The following is a 20,363-nucleotide window of genomic DNA, read 5'->3' on the forward strand; positions in this document are numbered from 1 at the left end:
TGACTCCTGAGTGATCTTCAGCAACTAGGTTTCTGGGCTCTGTGGCTTTCTAATCTTTCTTTAATTCCTAGAGGGGGAGAGGGAAGGGGAGGAGAAGATTTAAGACATTGCATAATCATATCTATTCTGACTACTCAGGAATTTGATGAGCAAATTACTGAGTTAAGTGTTCTAAATGTTTTAAATAAAGATATTTTATAAAATTGATTTTTTTAGTAACACTTTTTCAGCTCTAACTTTCCTTCTATGGCAGTGATCACAAAAATAAGTCAAATGCTGTCATATGTATTATTTTCAGTATAATGTAGTATACAAAATATAGTATACTGTCTACTATAATATGGGCTTCCTTGATGGCTCAGATGGTAAAGAATTTACCTGCAATGTGGGAGAGCCAGGTTCAATCTCTGGCTCCCCTGGAGAAGGGAATGGCAACTCACTCTAGTATTCTTGCCTGGAGAATTCCATGGACAGAGGAGCCTGGTGGGTTATAATGGGGTCACAGAGGGTCAGACACAACTGAGTGACTAACACTCTACTATAATATATAGCACATATTATATGTTATACTATTTTCTAGATAATATAATTAGAGTGTTTTGGGGATGTAGAAGAAGACTATATGGAAAAAAGAAAAATTATTTCTATGACGTCTTATCAAAGAAATGTCTCTGAAAGATAAATATTAATTTGAGTTATTGGTATAAGGTGTGTATGAGGGATGCTTTTTGAAAAATATTGGGCTAATATTGGACTGCATGTATGTGTTTTATATACATTGTACCTATGGAAACTCGTGGTTCTATCTTCTTAGAAATTTATTTGGTGAGTTCAAGTAAAACACCTGCATAATCAAGGGCCTTTAAGTTAAGAAAAATGGCTGTTAAAATTCCACAGCTTTCAGAATCCACAAAACAATGTTGAGCTGCACATCTGAGATCATCCTAAATTGTTGATGAAATGCGTGCAGATGTCAGCATAAAAATTATACACTTCTCATTAGCATGTAACCTGTGTTTACATTTATTAAATCACAGGTCGTCTAGCAATCGGAGGAAATTAGCATTTTTTTTCTTTTAGCTTTGGGACTTTTCCCTGCCTTAATGCATTTTGAAACTGCTGGCATTTCAGAACTCAGTTTGGTTAAATACATGACTGTTATGGTACCATAGCATTTAAACATGTAGACTAAATTCCTGAATGAATCTTTTAGGACCAATATTTATGTCTGGAAGGACTAATGTTCTTTTAAGATAAGTGCTCAGTAGCTCAGTTGTGTCTGACTCTTTATGACCCTATGGATGGACTGTAGCCCTCCAGACTCCTCTATCCATATGATTTTCCAGGTAAGAATACTGGAGTAGGTTGCCATTTTCTTCTCTAGGGGATCTTCCCAACTCAGGGATAGAACCTGAGTCTCCTGCATTACAAGTGGATTCTTTACCACTGAGCCACCGGGGAAGCCTTCTTTTAAGATAACATTTTTCCAATTTTTCTGAGATGGGAATGAAAGATGTTTCTTGTGGAATTGCAGCATTAATAACTTTTTTAAAAAATTGAAGTGTCATTGATTTACAGTGTTGTGTTGGTTTCAGTTGTACAGCAAAGTGATTCAGTAACGTATGTATGCTTTTTCAGATTCTTTTCCCTTATAGGTTGTTACAAGATACTGACTATAGTTCCCTGTGCTGTGCAGTAGGTCCTTCCAGGCAGGGATACTGGAGTGGGCTGCCATTTCCTTCTCCAGGGGATCTTCCCGACCCAGGGATCGCACCCGGGTCTCCCACATTGTGGGCAGACACTTTGCTGTCTGAGCCACCACGGAATCCCTATTTTATATGTAGCAGTTTGTATATGTTAATCTCAAGCTCTTAGTTTATTCCTCCCCCCAATAGTAATTTTTTAAGATTTTTTAATTGGGGGATAATTGCTTTATAATTTTTCTGTTGGTTTCTGCTGTACAACAATGTGAATCACCCATAAGTATAAAACATGAAAATACCCTTTTTTTTTTTTTTCTGATAATTAAGGTAAGAAATTCTCTTGGCTAAAAGAAAAAAAATCAGACAATATAGGAAAATGTAAATAAGAAAATAAAATTAGGTGCAATTCCAACACTCAGAAATATCTGTTGTTATCAGCTTTTTGTATTTTGCTCACATTTACCATTTTCCACCACTAGGCCTGGGGTTGGTAGCCTTGGGGAATGTGTCCTCCTAGCCCCTCATTTTGTCATTCTCCTCCCCTCCTCCCTCCTGCTATCAAATTATAACATTTCCTTCATTCTTTTAAGATTTAATTAGTTCCTGTTTCAGTGTCATTCTCTCCAACACTATTCAGTATCCACATAAGGGAGCTTTACCATCATTTGGTCTCTTCCTTCCTTCACCAGACTTCGGCTGTTGTACTACCGTATCATACCTTTGAGCAGTGGTTTTTACCCTGGGATAGTCTTTCCTCCCAGAGAACATTTGGCGAAGTCTGGAGACATTTTTGATTGCCTCACTGGAGGGTGTTACTGGCGTCTAGGTGTCAAGGCTGTTCAGTTTGGTTCCATCGCTCAGTCGTGTCTGACTCTTTGCGACCCCATGAACCTCAGCACGCCAGGCCTCCCTGTCCAGAGGTACTAGTGCTCAAGACAGCCCCCAACAACCACGGATCGCATCTGACCCCAGTGTCCGCAGTGCAGAGGTCAGCACACCCTGCTCTGAAGACAGCCTCAGCACTGCACCTTCCTGAAATAAGCGTGATTCCCAGCAGAATCGCTTCCTAACCTAGATGTTATGTAATACGGAGGATTATTGCGTGACTTCCTGTGAGAATCAGACGCTGGTGTATAATTACAATGGAACCATCTTTCATCTTTCTGTATATAAACAGAATAATAGTTTAGTGCTTTTTGATATTAGTACCTTCTCTCTGGCAGTATAGTTGACTGGGTTAATGTATTGTCTAGTGAACCAGATCAGCCACATGTAGGAAAGGCAGATCCCATATAGGAGATTCTTCCAAAGAAGCATTTTAAGTTTTTTAAGCATACAATTTTATTTTTGATAACAAACTCTACCTTTAACAGTACCATATTTTATATATCTGAGACCAAGGCTTCATTCCCTTTCCTTTATCTTCTGTGTTTTGACTCCTTTTGAGTGGATTAAAAGGTCTACAGATTTTTTTTTTCTTTCTCTACAAAGGAAAAAACTACTTAGTCAATTCAGTTGCGAAAAAGTAGTTTATTGTATTCTGTGGGCTCAGAAAGACCTACCAGAATATTCGTCTTAGTGTGCCCTTATTAACTGAGAAAAATGAAAGCAATGATAATATCATATGTTGAAAGTGATATTGAGCCCAGAAATGCTGATACAGATTATAAATTTAAAATTCCACAGGAGACCGTATCGGTGGCTTTATTTAGCTGCAGGCATTTTAATTGTTAGGGTTTAGGTCTTTTCTTTGGGCCTTTGTTAGAACTTGGTTCTCTTGAAAGGACGGATGAAAGCTTATCATTTTCTCACTAGGGAAAAAAAAAAAATCATTCTGTGGCAACAATTGCTGTGATCATAGATTTCTAGTTCTCACTGCTATTATGGGGACCCTGAACACCTGAATGCTGGCTTTGAATTTCTCATTCTAGAAAGTTAAACATAGTGGTTCAGTTTCTGTTTAAGTAGTTCTTAGAGGAGAAGAAGTTTGTACAGTCTGTAGATGGGGTGGAGAAGGCACATGGGAAGATGGCAGCATGGGCCACAGGCATGTCCCGGTACTTGTGAACCCACATCTCAGCCCAGAAATGCAACCTGCTGTCCCACCATTTTCTTTTCCCTTGTGGTGTTGCTTCTACTACGGAATCACAGATCACATTGGGACTTTTCCATATTAATACAAGCAAGGTGAATTCTTTTGATTTAAGTGAGGAGTAGTTAGAAGGACCAGGAACAGAAGCCTCAAATCCTTCTTCATTGTGAAACCACTGCTGGGGAGAGTGTAGATTTGCCCCACTACTGCCAAGCTCTTCATTAAATGGAGCCCTGGTTGTGGCTGATTTTTATGTCTTTTTTTTTTTTTTTAGTGGGCTAGCAGATAAATTGTCTGGTATCTTTGTACTAACCATCCCACATTAGCTCTCCCTGTTCAGCCTTTCCTTGTCTGGTATCAGCTGGCAGATAAGAACTTCACAGTCTGGAAACTGGTAATATTGCGGCTCTGCTGAAGTTAGAGATTAGATCATTGGACGAAGCATGTGTGCCGAGATGAGTGTTGTTCTTTCTATTTATAGGAGAAGTCCCGATATCCAAGCGAAAGAAGAGTTATGGAAGCATATCCAGTGAGTACTGTTTTTAAAACCCACGTAGTTTGAAGGCATTTATAAGGACACAAAGAGGTGGCCTTGGGCTGAAGCCTGCGAGGTGGCCTTCGCCGCCGTCACTGTGTGGAGCCTGGTGCTCCGTGGTGCTGCCTCGCCAGCCAGCAGACCTCAGCAGGCAGCTCTGCCATCTCTCCCGAGGCCAGTCAGCTTTGCCTGTAAATGAGCCTCAGACAGGCCAACAGTGTGTAAATAAATACCAAGGAAAACACACCTGCTACAGGAGAGAGGAGCAGATCTTTTTAGGGAGATAGGAGATGCTGGAGAGTCATCTACAACCTGAATAAAGGAAAACTGCAAGAGCGTAGAAGAGCTACCGAAAAGGTTTTCCTCCCATTTTTCCCTTATACATACTAGTTTTTTTTTGTTTTTTTTTAAGTTTTATTTATTTCTATATTTTAGTTTTTGGCCACAGCATGTGGAATCTTAGTTCCCTGACCAAGGATTGAACCCATACCCCCTTCATTAGAAGGCAGAGTCCCAACCACTAGACTGTCATGGAAGTTGCAAATGGACCCTAGGTTTCTTAATCTTTGTTCCTGGCTTATATCTCTATTAGTTTTATTAACACTGTTATAAGACAACATTCAGTTCAGTTCAGTTGCTCAGTTGTGTCTGACTCTTTGTGACTCCATGGACTGCAGCACACCAGACCTCCCTGTTCATCACCAATTCCTGGAGTTTACTCAAACTCACGTCCATTGAGTCGGTGATGCCATCCAAACGTCTCATCATCCTCTGTCATCCCCTTTTCCTCCCACCTTCAGTCTTTGCCAGCATCAGGGTCTTTTCCAATGAGTCCATTCTTCGCATCAGGTGGCCAAAGTATTGGAGCTTCAGCTTCAGAATCAGTCCTTCCAATGAATATTCAGGACTGATTTCCTTTAGGATGGACTGGTTGGATCTCCTTGCAGTCCAAGGGACTCTCAAGAGTCTTCTCCAACACCACAGTTCAAAAGCATCAATTCTTTGGTGCTCAGCTTTTTTTAGAAAAGAAAGTTTTTCTTTTTCTTAAAGAAAGCTGAGACAAGATTAGAAAGGTGAAAACTGACCTGCTGATTGTAAATGGTGTTAGTATTTATGTCAAAACTTTCATTCTCTTGCTCATTCCCTTCTAGAAAAGAGCTTGTGGATCCATCTGGACTGTCAGAAGAACAATTAAAAGAGATTCCATACACTAAAATAGAGTATGTCTTTGAAAATCTTTCTTCAAGAGTTTTATTAATATTTGCAAATGAGTAATCCATTCTTACTCTTCAGAGGTATTCCTTTCAGTGCTTTGTCTTTACATTTTAACTAAAATTAAAAATAACTATAGAGGAAGTAGAAAAGGGTGTGTTAAAATTAATCATTGTCATTCTATGCTGAGGTCAGTCTCTCCTATAGACTGCCTGTTTGTAGGTGGTCCCCTTGTACTGGGTGTTTCCCACTAAGGAAGCACAGCAGTGCTGTAGGATCTTCATTGGCTGAGTCCATGGAGTGCAGAGTGTAAAGGTGTATGGGGATTTTCAACTTCGCTCATGGTTGGTATCCCTAACCAAGCATTATTCAAGGGTCAACTGTATGATAAAGTTTTATCTTCATGTTATGATGGAGGTAGTTTTCTTTTGTTAACTTGTGAAATGAAAGCCATTTAGGCTTTCCAAGCTAAGAGAGATCAAGCTTTTAAAACTCTCAGTTATTATTCCTTCACAGTTACAATATTAAGGAAAACCCCAAGTTGGTCCCATTCTGACTTCTGGTGTGTTTGTCTCCATGGTTTTTCTTTGCTTGTTCAGGACTCAAGGTGACCCAATCCGCATCCGGCATTCTCATTCACCGAGAAGTTACCGCCAATATCGCAGGTCCCAGTGCTCAGATGGAGAGCGATCCGTCCTCTCAGAAGTGAAGTAAGTGGGCAGGTGTGAGTACATCATCACCTTCACGGCTCCAGAGTAGCAGAGTACAAGAGAACTGTCTGCAGTGACAGAAATGTTCTGTATCCGTGGACATGGAATATTTGGAATGTGGCTAGTGTGACCTTGAAACTAAAAACCTAATATTTTTAATTTTAATTAATTTAAACTTAAGCAGCAATGTATGGCTGGTGGCAACCATATTGGATAGCACAGACCTAGATTATAATTATACTGAATTATGGCCTTTCCAAGGGCTTCCTAGCTGGCTTTAGTGGTATAAAAGAAGCCTGTCTGCCAATGCAGGGGATATAAGAAACACAGGCTTGATCCCTGGGTTGGGAAGATTCCCTGGAGGAGGGCATGGAAACCCACTCCAGTATTCTTGCCTGGAGAACCCATGGACAGAGGAGCCTGGTGAGCTACAGTCCATAGAGTGGTATAAAGTTGGAAATGAATGAAGTGACTTAGCATGCATGCATTGCCCTTCCAAACTATGCACTGAAGCTTTTAGAAGACAGAAAAAATGCATGAGCTATTCTATTTTGAATAATAAATGCATCCATATTAGAGAGAAATTGGCGTAACAGTTTCTTTTTGAATTGATGGCATTTTATCTTTTCTTTTACTATAGCAAATATTATGTGTTCCAGTAGTTTGTTTCTTTGTGTTATTTAGTTTTTCTTTTGAGAAAAGTAGCCATATTTCAGCTTAACACAATAAGTGCTATATTTTAAATGAATGTGTTAACAAAATAATTATGCATCCATTTATGAAAGTACTGTCTGTGTGTTAGTCACTCAGTCATGTCTGACTCTTTATGACATCATGGTCTGTAGCCCGTCAGGCTCCTCTGTCCATGGAATTCTCCAGGCAAGAATAATGGAGTGGGTTGCCATTTCCTCCTCCAGGAGATCTTCCTAACCCAGGGATCGAACCTGGGTCTCCTGCATTGCAGGCAGATACTATAGTGTCTGAGCCACCAGGGAGCCCCATGGAAATTCATGTACTTGGTATTGCTGGGTAGGAATGTTAACCATTAAACTCAGAATTAAGGCTTAAAACTAAAATAAACATTAATAAATTTGGAGATAGACTAGCCCATCAGAGAGAGATATAGGATAGGTTTTTGTTTTTTTAATTTTTTGTTTGCTTGTAAAATGTAGAACATTGCTGTCCATAGCTCCACAGCTGTTTTTTTAAAATAAAAAAGAATACATGGCTAATAAGTATTTCTCTAGAAACAAATCAAAAAGCCATTTATACACATATCACAGTAAGAAAAGCACATACTTATAATTTATTCTTGGTTCTTCTATTCATTTGCTGTGATTTGAGGTAAGTTACTTAACCCGTTGAACTTAATTCAAAAACATTTATTAAATGCCTCACTGGGTAAAACGCTGTGGTAGTAACTATAAGGAATGCAAGATATGTAAAACCTGTTTACTTTGCTGTAGCCTTTTTCCAACTCAAATTGTGCTTCTAGGTACTATCTCGGTCATTAATTCCAAAACTCACTCTCTGCAGTTCAAAAACCGATCTTGTACCTCCACTTCCTGTGACCCGTTCTTCAGATGCTCAGGGTTCTGGTGGTTCCACAGTTCATCAGGTAGGTAATAATCAGGTTTTAAGAGGGTATTGTATTGATGACGAGATTCCATGTTTAAAAAAAAATAGCATCTATAAAACGTGGAAAGAGAAGGAAGGAAGGGTGTGTGATGGAGACAAAGCACAACCTGGAAAGTTCGAAGTGACAGCTAGAGGTAAACTCTAAAGTGAGAGTTGGGGCAAAGCCAATGATAACAAAGATTATAAGATTGTTTGGAGCCAGAATGAAGGTACAGTAGCTTCACTAATTTAAAAAGTATGTCTAGATTTTTTTTTTTTTTGAGTCAGAGAAATAAGGATAAGGGGACCCATGTTCTGTTGTTAACTGATGGCAGACAGAATTACTGAAGTCCCATTTTATTTCTGTCTTCTCAATCAAAGAGAATTACATTTGTTCTGGAAATGTATTAAAAATGTGGTCAAAGAGGAATTCAAGGACATTGCAAAGCATCTAGCTTCCTTAACAAAATCAGTTTAACACTCAGCTGAATTAGATAGCTATACCAGAGGAATACCGTAGTAAACAAAGTGCTTGACATCATCTCTCGCTGTATATTTAACAAGATAAAAAAACATGGAGGCTATATAAGCTTACTGGATAGATTTTTATCTGTTTAAATAATTACTCTGGAAACAGACGATGTTTATAATGGATCAGTATCAGCTTGTTGTTTGCAGTGGATTGTTTGGATAATGGATCCCTTTGAAAGGCAATTATAACTACTGTCTTTCCCATAAAAATGTCTGTGTAAGCATATACTTCAAGCACATATGCATACGATTCAGGAAGTTCATGAACAACCTAAGAACCCTGACTTCAGTGTATCTATCATTCACTGTGCTTAACTTGATTCATTTTTGTTAATGACTTGAGCAAGGACCAATTTTCTGTTGATGCTGATGAAACTGTTAAAAGTGCTGCACTCAATATGCCAGCAAATTTGGAAAACTCAGCAGTGGCCACAGGACTGGAAAAGGTCAGTTTTCATTCCAATCCCAAAGAAAGGCAATGTCAAAGAATGCTCAAACTACCGCACAATTGCACTCATCTCACACGCCAGTAAAGTAATGCTCAAAATTCTCCAAAGCAGGCTTCAACAGTATGTGAACTGTGAAATTCCAGATGTTCAAGCTGGATTTAGAAAAGGCAGAGGAACCAGCAATCAAATTGCCAATATCCGTTGTATCATCGAAAAAGCAAGAGAATTTCAGAAAAACATCTACTTCTGCTTTATTGACTATACCAAAGCCTTTGACTGTGTGGATCACAATAAACTGGAAAATTCTTAAAGAGATGGGAATACCAGACCACCTGACTTGCCTCCTGAGAAATCTGTATGCAGGTCAGGAAGCAACAGTTAGAACAGGACATGGAACAACAGACTGGTTCCAAATCGGGAAAGGAGTACGTCAAGGCTGTATATTGTCACCCTGCTTATTTAACTTATATGCAGAGTACATCATGAGAAATGCCAGACTGGATGAAGCACAAGCTGGAATCGAGATTGCCAGGAGAAGTATCAATAACCTCAGATATGCAGATGACACCACCTTATGGCAGAAAGTGAAGAAGAACTAAAGAGCCTCTTGATGAAAATGAAAGAGGAGAGTGGGAAAGTTGGCTTAAAACTCAACATTTAGAAAACTAAGATCATAGCATCCGGTCCCATCGCTTCATGGCAAATAGATGGGGAAACAATGGAAACAGTGACAGACTTTATTTTTTTGAGCTCCAAAATCACTGCAGATGGGGACTGCAGCCATGAAAATAAAAGACGCTTGCTCCTTGGAAGAAAAGTTATGACCAACCAAGACACCATATTAAAAAGCAGAGACATAAATTTGCCAGTAAAGTCTGTCTAGTCAAAGCTATGGTTTTTCCAGTAGTCATGTATGGATGTAAGAGTTGGGGCTATAAAGAAAGCTGAGCGCCGGAGAATTGATGCTTTTGAACCGTGGTGTTGGAGTGGGTAAGATTGAAGGCGGGAAGAGAAGGGGACAACAGAGGATGAGATGGTTGGATGGCATCACCGACTCAATGGACATGAGTTTGAGTAAACTCCGGGAGTTGGTGATGGACAGGGAGGCCTGGCGTGCTGCAGTCCATGGGGTCGCAAAGAGTCAGAGATGACTGAGCAATTGAACTGAACTGAACTGAACTGAGCGAGGACAGAAAAAGCCTATGCCAATTTAGGTTAGGTTCCCTAGGAAGAGATTCTGTGATGGAGGTTTGCATGGGGGAAGTTTATTGGAAAGTGCTTTTAGGATCAATACTTGTTGGGGCATAAAAGATAGTCAAGAGTTGAACTAAGTGGTACGAGTCCCAGTAAAGGCATCAGATGGTCCCATGGGGCGTTCTGGAGCCAAGATGGCCCTTCTGATTCTTCCCACCTGGAAATGAGGGGGCTGGACCTTAAACACTCACCATGTAGCAAGTGACTGGGTAAAGGGTGCCCCTGGGAGGGGGGCGTGACCATGGATGAGGTGGCCTCTTCAGCCCAGGGTGGGGCTCAGTTTTGAGCTGTATGGCAGCTGTCTCTCCAAGCTGCTGGGGAATGACTGCCTCAGTCTGGAATAGAGATCTGGGTGGTTAACCACAGCTTCCACTAAAATCTGCATAATTTTTGATTAATCTGGGAGAGCTAATAGGTTGTCCAAACAATTTAAATCAATAGCAATTAAAAAAAAATTACATTCATGACTAGTAGTTTAGACTTCCCCTTCAGACAGGACCTGCACTGGTGTCTCTTTGTCTCTCTCCACACACCGCTTGTGTGGCTTTGAACGTTGTTTAACTTCTAAGACTAAATTTCTTTGGAATGGGGGTAATAACTACCTCTTAAGGTTGCTAGGAGGATTAATAAGCACTGTTATTTTTTAGAGCTCTTTTTTTTTTGTCTTAAATTTAAGTTGGCTTCAATACAAATGAGAATTTCATTGTATTTCTGCTTTTCCAACTAGACTCTCAAAGTCACTCAGTCATGTCTGACTCTTTGTGATCCGATGGCCTATACAGTCCATGGAATTCTCCAGGCCAGAATACTGGGGTGGGTAACCTTTCCCTTCTCCAGGAGATCTTCCCAACCCAGGGATCAAACCCAGGTCTCCTGCATTGCAGGCAGATTCTTTACCAGCTGAGCCACAAGGGAATCCCAAGAATACTGGAATAGATAACCTATCCTTTCTCCAGTGGATCTTCCTGACGCAGGAATCAAACCGGGGTCTCCTGCATTACAGGCGGATTCTTCACCAACTGAGCTATGAGGGAAGCCCCCAGTTACCACTTAGGAATCTCAAAAAAGTTACATGAAATGTTGAAAGAATAGCTGTCACTTTGCTGCACACAGGAACAAGTCACATGCATCTTCTGATCAATGGCACTGAAGCTAAGCTTGTCTCTGGGACACCTTTGATTTTAAATTCAACAACTGTCTAATTGGGGGGATGACAAGGCACTCACTGGAGCAGTCAGCAAACTACAGCCCATAGGATAAATTAGTTTGCAGCCTGCTTCTGTACAGTCCAGGAGCTAATTGTTTTTTAAAGGGTTGCTTGCCGGGAGGGAAAAATAGTATGCACTAGAGACAGGAGCTCATCTATAACCTGGCCGTTTATAGAAAATGGTGACTCTTGACCTTGACACATAACACATACAAGTAAACAGGTAAAACGAAACCAAAAACTAGGTAAGCATTATGAAGAAACAAAGGTCTGAGTTAGAAAATAGACAGATGACTTCACTTTAGATAGGTATGGCAAAGGCCATCTCAGAAAGTAACCTGGAAAGTTGAAACTCGCAGGTGAGAAGGAGCCAACCGTGTGAGTATTCGTGGAAGGCTGATGGAAGCAGAAGGAGGATGGTAAAAAAAATGCTGAGGCTGGGAAGGGCCTGGGTGTTTGAGGTCTGAGCACAGTGAAGGGGAAGCAGGGCAGATAATGCAGAGCCTTAGATGCCATGGGAAAAGAGTTTGTTTGGATTCCATTCTACATTCTTTGTGCCAAAAGGAAATTGCTGATCTGGTTGCCATGTGGAAAAAGGATGCAACTGACATGGGGAAGTGGGAAAGTTGCATTTCCTACGTTCCATGATGATGCCAGAGTTCTGCCAGTAGCCTTGCCTGCCTACACCTCATCTCAGTTTTTTATGCAGAAGGCTGGTTAAAGTGGGATGGATTTGGGACTTTGATTCGTTTCCTTTATTCCCTTAAGGTTTGCAGGCAGAACGCCTAACAAACTTAAACGGTGGTGATTCTTCTGATATCTTAACTCTCTACTCCCCTGCCCTGACTCACGCTCTGGTGTCTTCCTCCTGCCTCTCTGGTCATCTAAAAATCTTCTATCCCAAACAGATGTTTGACTCCAAAATTAGCTTGTACTCCCTATGCTCAGCAAAATTGTTCCACCAGTGCTTCTTTGAATATGAGTAAAATTAAGCCAGTCCCACAACAGATAAAAGACAACTTCTTAGAGGGTGGCTTCAATCCAAAGGAATCCCCAGATAATAGAATTCTGGAGTGTAGCTCAGTATGTGTGGGGAGATATTTTGGGGAAGTAAATATGCTTGTTTAGCCCAGACCTACTGACAGGTTAGGCCATCTCCAAACGAAGGCAGGAGCAGGCAGGTGTGTTAAGCAGAGGGAGCGCCGGCGGCATCTTTCCTTTCTCAGGGCCTCCGCCTGTGGCGTGGGAGGCACGCGAGCCCTGGGCGTGCTGCCCACACCCTGGGTCCTCCACTCCTGCCGCCTTCGAGGTCCCCCCCCCGCCCCCAGCTGACAGGGAGCTCCAGCCCTAAGTGATGCGGACGCCCAGGGCGTTGTGCTGTAGGAGTTTCTTCAGTGACTACTGAAAATAGAGTCAGGGAAGATTAAAAATTATCCCAAACTCCCCTCTCTCTTCATCTCTCTGCCCCTCCTTGGAAAAGAGGCCTGAGAGGCTGGGTTAGCTTCTCAGTGGAAATGACACTTAACTGGGGGAATGGATTGAGATTTATGCCTAATTTTCATACACAAAATTTGTTATGCACATATAACTTTTTAAGATTTAAACATACATTGTTTACCATAATTATTTAAATAAAGGGACTATTTGTACAGCCTGGTATCACACACTTTTCCTAAATATAACTTGATGTCTTAGTTATTTCTAATTTTCTAATAAAAATTTACTTGGCTGTAGTTTCTTCTCTGAATCTACTTTCTTTTTTCAAATATTGTTTTCCAGAGAAGAAACGGGTCTAAAGATAGCCTGATTGAAGAAAAATCTCAGACATCTACAAGCAATATGGCTGGAAAACACACAGCAAAAACAATAAAAACTATCCAAGCTTCACGCCTCAAGATAGAGACTTAATCGCAGTGAAGGGCTTGGGATGGGGGTGGGAAGGGTATGTGTGCCACCTTTACTTTGAAACTGTGAATTGTAATTATTGAAATATCTTGGACCTGCAGAAGTGTTTCTTCAGAAGAAAATGGAGTCTACTGCATCTTTTAAAGGTTTAATTACAGTATATTTGTGCCTAAGGGCCTTTTTATTTGGTAACTGGAAAGATAGTAGTCTTATAAAACCTTTTTCATCTGATGCCATGTTTACCTTCCTGGAAACTCCCAAGTATCTTGTCTGCCACAACCAAGACCAGAGGCTTCAGATCAAAGTTCTGGAATCCTGGGCTGTGGCCAGGTAGCTATGCAGTAGTACACTAAGGGGGATGAAAAGATTCTTCCCTGCTCTGGGTAGATCTCCGCCTGTGCACAAATGCATGACTGAGGGATCACTTTCACACTGCAGATATTTTTATTCACATTAATGTCCTTTGTAATACTGTATTTTGTGGCATTAAGTTTCACTGGTTATTTGCAAATGTTAAAAAAAAAAAGTGCTGCTTTTAATTTCTAGTGTCCTTGTCTTGTGCTGTCAGAAGTTTTGTGCGGATCTCACTTGACCTCAGCTTAGAAATTCATGACCTTCAACCTGAAAGGTCTGCCTGGCTAACTCTTCCAAAATACTATTTCAGACCTTTCCTCTTGGCAGATGACTGCAGTCTACAGGGAAGACATACTCCTATAGGATCTTTCATCTTCCCCTGACACAAAGGACAAACCTCGTCATGGCTGCCGTCAACCCATGTCCTTCCTTTTCTCTTGTCACTACCTATGCTCTGGAGCCCAGCTCCTTCAGCCTTCTCATCCCTGCTGCCTCATGTATTCAAGATTCAACCTCTTCCTGTCAGCTAGACTACCATCTAAAGACAGCCAAATCTCACAACCAGACCCTTCTCCAGCTACCACTTTGTTCTCTCCCATTTCAAGATTCTTGAAAGGATTATTGGTAGCCAGTGTGCTATCTCAAACCATCCCACATATGGATTCTTCCCCACTGTTCCCCTGAAGCAGACCTCAGACATTACCTTTGTCACCAAATCCCAAGGTTAACCTTCAGGCTATCCTGCAATGTTTACTTTAATTTTCCATTTAAATGCTTTCCAGAAGCATTTTCCATTGCTTCTGCCCTTCTGTTCTTTCCAGCTCCCACTATTCTACCACATCAGTAATGGAGTCTCTCAAATCTAGACCCTCATGGATCACACTTACTACCATGGCCAAGGTGGCTCAGACAGTAAAAGCATCTGCCTACAATGCAGGAGACCAGTGTTTGATTCCTGGGTTGGGAAGATCTGCTGGAGAAGGGAAAGGCTACCCACTCCAGTATTCTGGCCTAGAGAAATTTCGTGAACTGTATAGGCCATTGGGTTGCAAAGAGTTGGACATGAGTGAACGACTTTCACTTTCTTCAGACTACAGACCAGTGTAGTATCGAGGGGTCACTTAGATTGCTAAGGCAATTCAAATAGACTAGCTCAAGAAGCTGCTCCCCAGTCATCTGTGAATGCCAGTGACTGCACGCCTAGCAATCGTCACGAATACACCCTCCATTACTAACTCCTGTCTGCTATAGTTTGAACTCTCTCTCTTCCCTAACTTTACCACCACCCTTGTCCAAGGTGGTCATCTCTGGCATAGACAGAATATGGCCCACAGCACTGCTTTTCTTGCAAATGTACATTTCCATCATGGCTTTCCCTTGCTTTAAACAGAGCCTTAAGTGATCTGCCCCCTTTTGATCTTTCAGTGAAAGAATGCTATGTTCTAGCAGTTAAATCATAAAACACAAACCTCCAAGAAGCACATTATTTTATTTACAGTCCCACTGTTTTATATGTACATTTATGGGCTGTCCAAAACCACTATTTTTTTTTTAAGCAATCCTGGAAACTTGAAATACTCTAAGCAGCTCCTGAAGATCAAGTTGTCAAATTCCTCACCAAGGACAGCCTAAAAGAAAAAATAAGGCACTCAATTTGATAAGGGAACATTTACTTTAAGACTTATAAACTCAGTACATGCTTCTTTCCTGGATTAAGTCATGCACTTGTGGACTTCATACATCAAAATAAAACATGCTTGAGATCTGGCCAAGTGGTTTTTAAAATTTTAGCTATTACACATAAAATCGTGTAAAGATTTCATGATAAATAAATGGGATGAGGGTATCTCATTTGCAGTTAACAATCTGCTTACAGCAGTACTAATATTAATGAACTATTAACAATTTTAAACTAATACCCACCAGAGAAGGACCCCGATCTAGAAAGATAAAATTCACGTTACTGTTAACTGCTGTTATGACAACAACTATCAATAATTCAAAAATATCACCCTACCTTAGGTCATCTTTGCGTTTCCAGACAGTTAAGTATTCAGTTGGCAGCAGTCTATGCTTCCAGCGTCCATCTTTCACCTGAAGAAAAATTAAAACCGATTAAGAGAAAGGTACACTTAACTTGGCAGAATCAAAACCACATGTAATATATGTTACTTACGCAGCTCCTACACCAAAGATACCAAATACAAAGGCAGGGGAAAAAGCTGCGAAAGTGTTTGGTTTACGCCTTTTTTGACACCACATCCACTAGTTTCCAAAAGTGAATGGGCAACACAAAGGCGGTAAGAAAACCGCGTAAGGAATGCTGCGTGGCGCTGAGGTGCTAACCCTAAGACAACGGGCCGAGATTCACTGTTCTGAGGGCAACTAAGCCCAGTTCTACGTTTCCTTCTACGCCTCAGAATCCAACTGGGTAAGGAACACTTAATTTCTCTATTAGATGGCTAAAATTTTAAAGTGAGGCAACTGGTCGTTTCTGTAGGAACATGAAAACTCACCTGCAAGGATGGTGATACTCATTTCCGCCAAATTCTGCACCATGACATAGTTATCAAGATCTACACCTGAAATGGCACTCTGGCGTTGACCTGATTTCACACCATGCCATGGTCGGCATACGTGCTGTTACACGGTGAAGCCTTTCCCTTTCACACGCACAAAATCCTCTCATTAGAAATTCCCTGACACACAGTCGATGAGCTCAAAAGCCCTCACCCCCCCATCGCCCGGTCTCCTGGCATGGGAAAGCAGACTCGGGGCCGCTTGGAGCGTCCTGAGGTCTCAACGACAACGTGGCGGAGGCCAAAGCAGGCCGCTGCCCTCCACGCGTTCAAGCCCCGGGAGCATCTTGCCCGGCGCGGTCGCGCCAGCAGCCTCCCAAGACTCAGGGAGGCCGCATGGTCCTGCCCGGCGCCCCGGCCCTCAGAGGTCTGGCTGCAGAACGACCCCAGTCATCCGATCCTCCAGCAAAGGAACACCCGCACCGAGAGCCGAGGCCAGAAAGGAGGTGCCGTCTTCCCACAATGCTTTTCTACGACTGGGAGGACCCACTGCGAGAGGGGTGCGGGGAGGACGGACTGTACCATAGATACCCGCCCTCACGAGACGCCGCCGTGTGGCCGGAGGGCGAATTGCCCAGGGATTGGCAGAGGGGCGGGGCTGCGCGGGAAGAGTTGCGAGGGGCGCGGCTTCTCACCCTGAGCGCCGGTGGAGTCCCGCGAGCGGTTCTTTCTGGCGGAGAGGAGGCCTTTTTCCAGTGTGGCTACTCAACCACCCCTCCTCCCAGTGTCGAGAGCACACGGTCAGCGCTGAGCTGCGGGTGTAGTCCGGACGACCGGAGACCTCGTGTTCTGAGGGAGGAGAGACAGAGCTCACCGTCTCCAGCTGAGGAAGAGTAAGGTCATTAATTCCAAAAATATTTATTGAGTATATACTGTGCTTCATGCTCTATTCTAAATGCCCGAGAACCAGGTGTGAGTGAGACAGAGTTCCTGTCTTACATTCTGTTTCTGTGAGAAAGACACGAAACAGGTAACGTGAACGTGCACCCCGTAAGTTCATCAGTTTAAGTGCCAAGACGGAAACAAAGGAGGCGAAAATGTCATAGAGCCGCGCAGTCCGGTAGGAATCGCGTGCGAACCACGAATGTCGTCTTAAATTTTAGAAATGCACGTTAAAAGGAACAAGTTAAATTCAGAGTAGCAACCTGTGCTAAGTATTATCATTTACACGTGTAGTTACAATACAATTATTAATGATATACATTGCATTCTTTTATTCCTACGAAGTCTTCGAAATCCAGTGTATATATTTCTAGTACATTTCAGTTCAGACGGGTCACTTTTCTGGTGCTCAGAAGCAGGGCCTGGTCAGCGTGGCTGGAGCCGCCGGAGGAGTGCAGGCTGGCATCAGATGCAGCGGAAGAGACAGGCAGGAACAAATCATATAGGGCTTTGTACCTGTGGTAAGGGGTTGGGATTTTATGCTGAAATTTTAAAATTGATTTCTAGCACTGAAAGAAAGTAGAGGTGGTTCATTGGTTTCTTGCTGATAGCCACAGCTTATGGAAGGGATGGAAACTGGAGTGATTTGGGCTGTGTGATTTCCTTGCACCTCCAAGCCCTAGGAGAGAAGCACCAGAGACTACAGCCCAGCACCTTTCTTTGTTTCTTTGAAGCTTATTGCAGGAGGAAAGAGAGGGGAGGGAGGGAGGGAGAGAACACGGAAGGAGGGAGCGAAGGAAGGAAGGAATGAAAGGAAAAGAGGGAAGAGAGAAGAAGTGAGGAAAGAAAAAAAAAAGAAACAGAGAAAGAGGAAAGAGAAGAAGGAAAGGATAATTTAATGCTTGTAGTCCAGTGGTCATCCCACAGGGACTAGCCTGAATGATAACATCACCATTGGGACAACAGGGGCAGGGACCATACAGAAATGAATGTGTAATGACCATAAAAAGGTAAATAAATCTAAGACCTTCATTAGGAAGTCTCTGTAACATCTGGGGAGAGAAAGGTTGGAGAAGGAGAAGGTCTCCCCAAAGAGTGTTATTTGAAGACTCTGAAGGGTACAGTTTGGGGATTACAGCAAATTTCAATCTTGCCTTCTTGCTAGGGAAAGTCAGTGAGAAGATATTTCTTTTGGCTGGAGGAGCCAGCTGACCCAGGTTTCTATCCAGCTCTTTGACTTTTGGCTTCCCTGGTGGCTCAGGCGGTAAAGAGTCTACCTGCAGTGTGGGAGACCCAGGTTCAATCCCTGGGTCAGGAAGATTCCCTTGGAGGAAGAAATGGGAACCCACTCCAGTATTCTTGCCTGGAAAATCCCATGGATGGAGGAGTCTGGCAGGCTACAGTCCTGGGGTTGCAAAGAGTCAGACGCAACTAAGCGACTTAACTTTCTTTCTTTCTTTGACTTTTGTGCTTTTGGGTAAATGACCACCTCTCTAAGCCCAGAGTTCGTACTTTATAGGCTAATACCTTTACCTGTGTACCACATGCGTGCACGTGTGCCTGCTCCATTGATCAGTCGTGTCCGACTCTTTGTGTTCCCATGGACTGCAGCCCACCAGGCTCCTCTGTCTGTGAAATTGTCCAGGCAAGAATTCTGGAGTGGGTTGCCATTTCCTCCTCCAGGGGATCTTCCTGACTCAGGGATTGAACCTAGATCTCTTGTGTCTCCTGTACTGGCAGGCAGACTCTTTACCACTGAACCACCTGGGAAGCCCATGTTGTTGTTGTTCAGTCGCTAAGTCGTGTCCAACTCTGCAGCCCCATGGACTGCAGCATGCCAGGCGTCCCTGTCCTTCACTATGTCCCAGAGTTTGCTATGTACCACATAGATTAAAGATTTAAGCAAGGTTTATTGAATCAGTTAACACTGTACAGTACATAGTGACACCCAATTAATGATCCTGATGAGCTATACTCTCCTTGTTTACTGCCATCCCAAATATGGAAACTTCTTGGGTTGACGTCTTAAGGAAGGGGGGTACCATGCTGCTATTTTTCTTTTAATGTCTTGACATTTTGTTCCCACCTCATTCTTTCTCATCCGCCCCTTGTAAATCGTCCCTAAACTCTGGATGGTTCAAGAATAGAAGGCATTTGTTTCAATTACTGGATTAATGTTAGTGTCAGGAAATTAATTCTAAATTCTTCATCTTCCTGTCTGCTTCAACCTCACATAGCCTAGGAAGGAAAGCTTGATAATTCAGCCAACGCAAGCAGAAAGGACGTGAGAAAAAGATAGGGGATATTTCCTACACTGTTGGAGTGGAGGCATTATGGAAAGATGTACAAGCTACCTACAGTGTTAATGCAGGCCTGGAACAAACTCAGTTTCCTTGTTCTGATTGGTAGGCACAATAATGGTCCCTCAAAGGTGTCCACATCCTAATTCCCAGAACCCGTGAATATGTTCCACTACGTAGTAAAAAGGGGGCTTTGCAGATGTGATTAATATGAGGGATCGCACAATGAGGAGATAAAAAACACAGAGAAAAAAAGTCAGAGAGATGTGGCAGAAGAGAAGGCAGGAGAAGGACTTGACCTTCCATTGCTAGCTTTGAAGATGGAGGAGGAAGATCTTTGAAGCCAAAGAGTATGGACAGCATCTAGAATGTGGGAATGGCCCTCATCTGACAGCCAGCAAGCAAACACGAACTTCCGGTCTACAACTGCGTGGACTGAATCTGCCAACCACCTGAGTGTGCCTGAAAACAGATTCTCCCCTGGAGTCTCCAGAAAAGAGCACAGCCGTGCTGATGCCTTGATTGCAGTCCACTGAAACTCCTGCCAGACTTCCTACCTACAGAGCTGTGATAATAAATTTGTGTTGTTTGAAGCTGCTAAATTTGGGTTAATTTGTTAAGATGGCAAGAGAAAACTAAAACCCTGTAAGGGTGGAGAAGGAGAAGGGGGCTGTTTTTCTTCCCCTGCTCCTTGTCCTGCTTCAATTTTCTCACCAGGAACACAGTAAAATTTTGCAGATAAGCTATGCACATTTCATTGTGAAGTGCTTAATCCATATAGGATTGACATTTTCTTTATGTTGGGAGTTAGGGATCTGATATAAAATCCAGTAGATATTAAATAATTTGAATACTCAATTTAAAATCATTTGTGATTTTCTTGGATTTTCTCTTTAAACAGTCATATTATCTATGGAAGTGTTTTCCTTTCTACTTATACTGTGTATGTGTGTGTGTGTGTGTGTATGTATGTGCATCCCCAGACTGGGACATGTAGGATATTGTTGAATAAAATGATAATAGACCTCCTTGT

The 20,363-nt window shown here is 42.2% G+C and overlaps 2 protein-coding genes, 1 non-coding gene and 1 pseudogene across 12 annotated transcripts in view; 2 read left to right on the forward strand and 2 right to left on the reverse strand.

Annotated features, from left to right (window-relative positions):
- Positions 1 to 13,754, forward strand: part of EPB41L4A (erythrocyte membrane protein band 4.1 like 4A) — a 279,429-nt gene extending 265,675 nt beyond the window's left edge. For all 9 annotated transcript variants that reach the window (XM_081505741.1, XM_081505745.1, XM_081505742.1 and 6 more), the window contains 5 exons: positions 4,277 to 4,324; positions 5,482 to 5,550; positions 6,142 to 6,252; positions 7,789 to 7,870; positions 13,090 to 13,754. In XM_081505741.1, the coding sequence (XP_081361867.1) occupies positions 4,277 to 4,324; positions 5,482 to 5,550; positions 6,142 to 6,252; positions 7,789 to 7,870; positions 13,090 to 13,218 (439 nt within the window). In that variant the 3' untranslated portion in view covers positions 13,219 to 13,754. The remainder of the gene's footprint in view (positions 1 to 4,276; positions 4,325 to 5,481; positions 5,551 to 6,141; positions 6,253 to 7,788; positions 7,871 to 13,089) is intronic.
- Positions 13,755 to 15,042: 1,288 nt separating this feature from the next.
- On the reverse strand, positions 15,043 to 16,542 carry LOC145513799 (uncharacterized; annotated as a pseudogene). The gene is made up of 3 exons (XR_014059718.1): positions 16,086 to 16,542; positions 15,587 to 15,663; positions 15,043 to 15,197 (listed from the first exon to the last, which is right to left on the reverse strand). The product of XR_014059718.1 is annotated as an uncharacterized LOC145513799 (transcript).
- On the reverse strand, positions 15,733 to 15,869 carry LOC145515980 (small nucleolar RNA SNORA13). The gene has a single exon (XR_014061171.1). It is a non-coding gene; the product is annotated as a small nucleolar RNA SNORA13 (small nucleolar RNA).
- Positions 16,543 to 16,610: 68 nt separating the features above from the next.
- The window catches only part of LOC145513800 (uncharacterized), a 331,143-nt gene continuing 327,390 nt past the window's right edge, over positions 16,611 to 20,363 (forward strand). The window contains exon 1 of the mRNA XM_081510757.1: positions 16,611 to 16,981. Coding sequence (XP_081366883.1) covers positions 16,611 to 16,981 — 371 coding nt within the window. The remainder of the gene's footprint in view (positions 16,982 to 20,363) is intronic.

The sequence above is a fragment of the Giraffa tippelskirchi genome, chromosome 7 (assembly GCF_054371585.1).
Source record: "Giraffa tippelskirchi isolate mGirTip1 chromosome 7, T2T-mGirTip1v1.2.pri, whole genome shotgun sequence".
Taxonomy (NCBI): domain Eukaryota; kingdom Metazoa; phylum Chordata; class Mammalia; order Artiodactyla; family Giraffidae; genus Giraffa; species Giraffa tippelskirchi.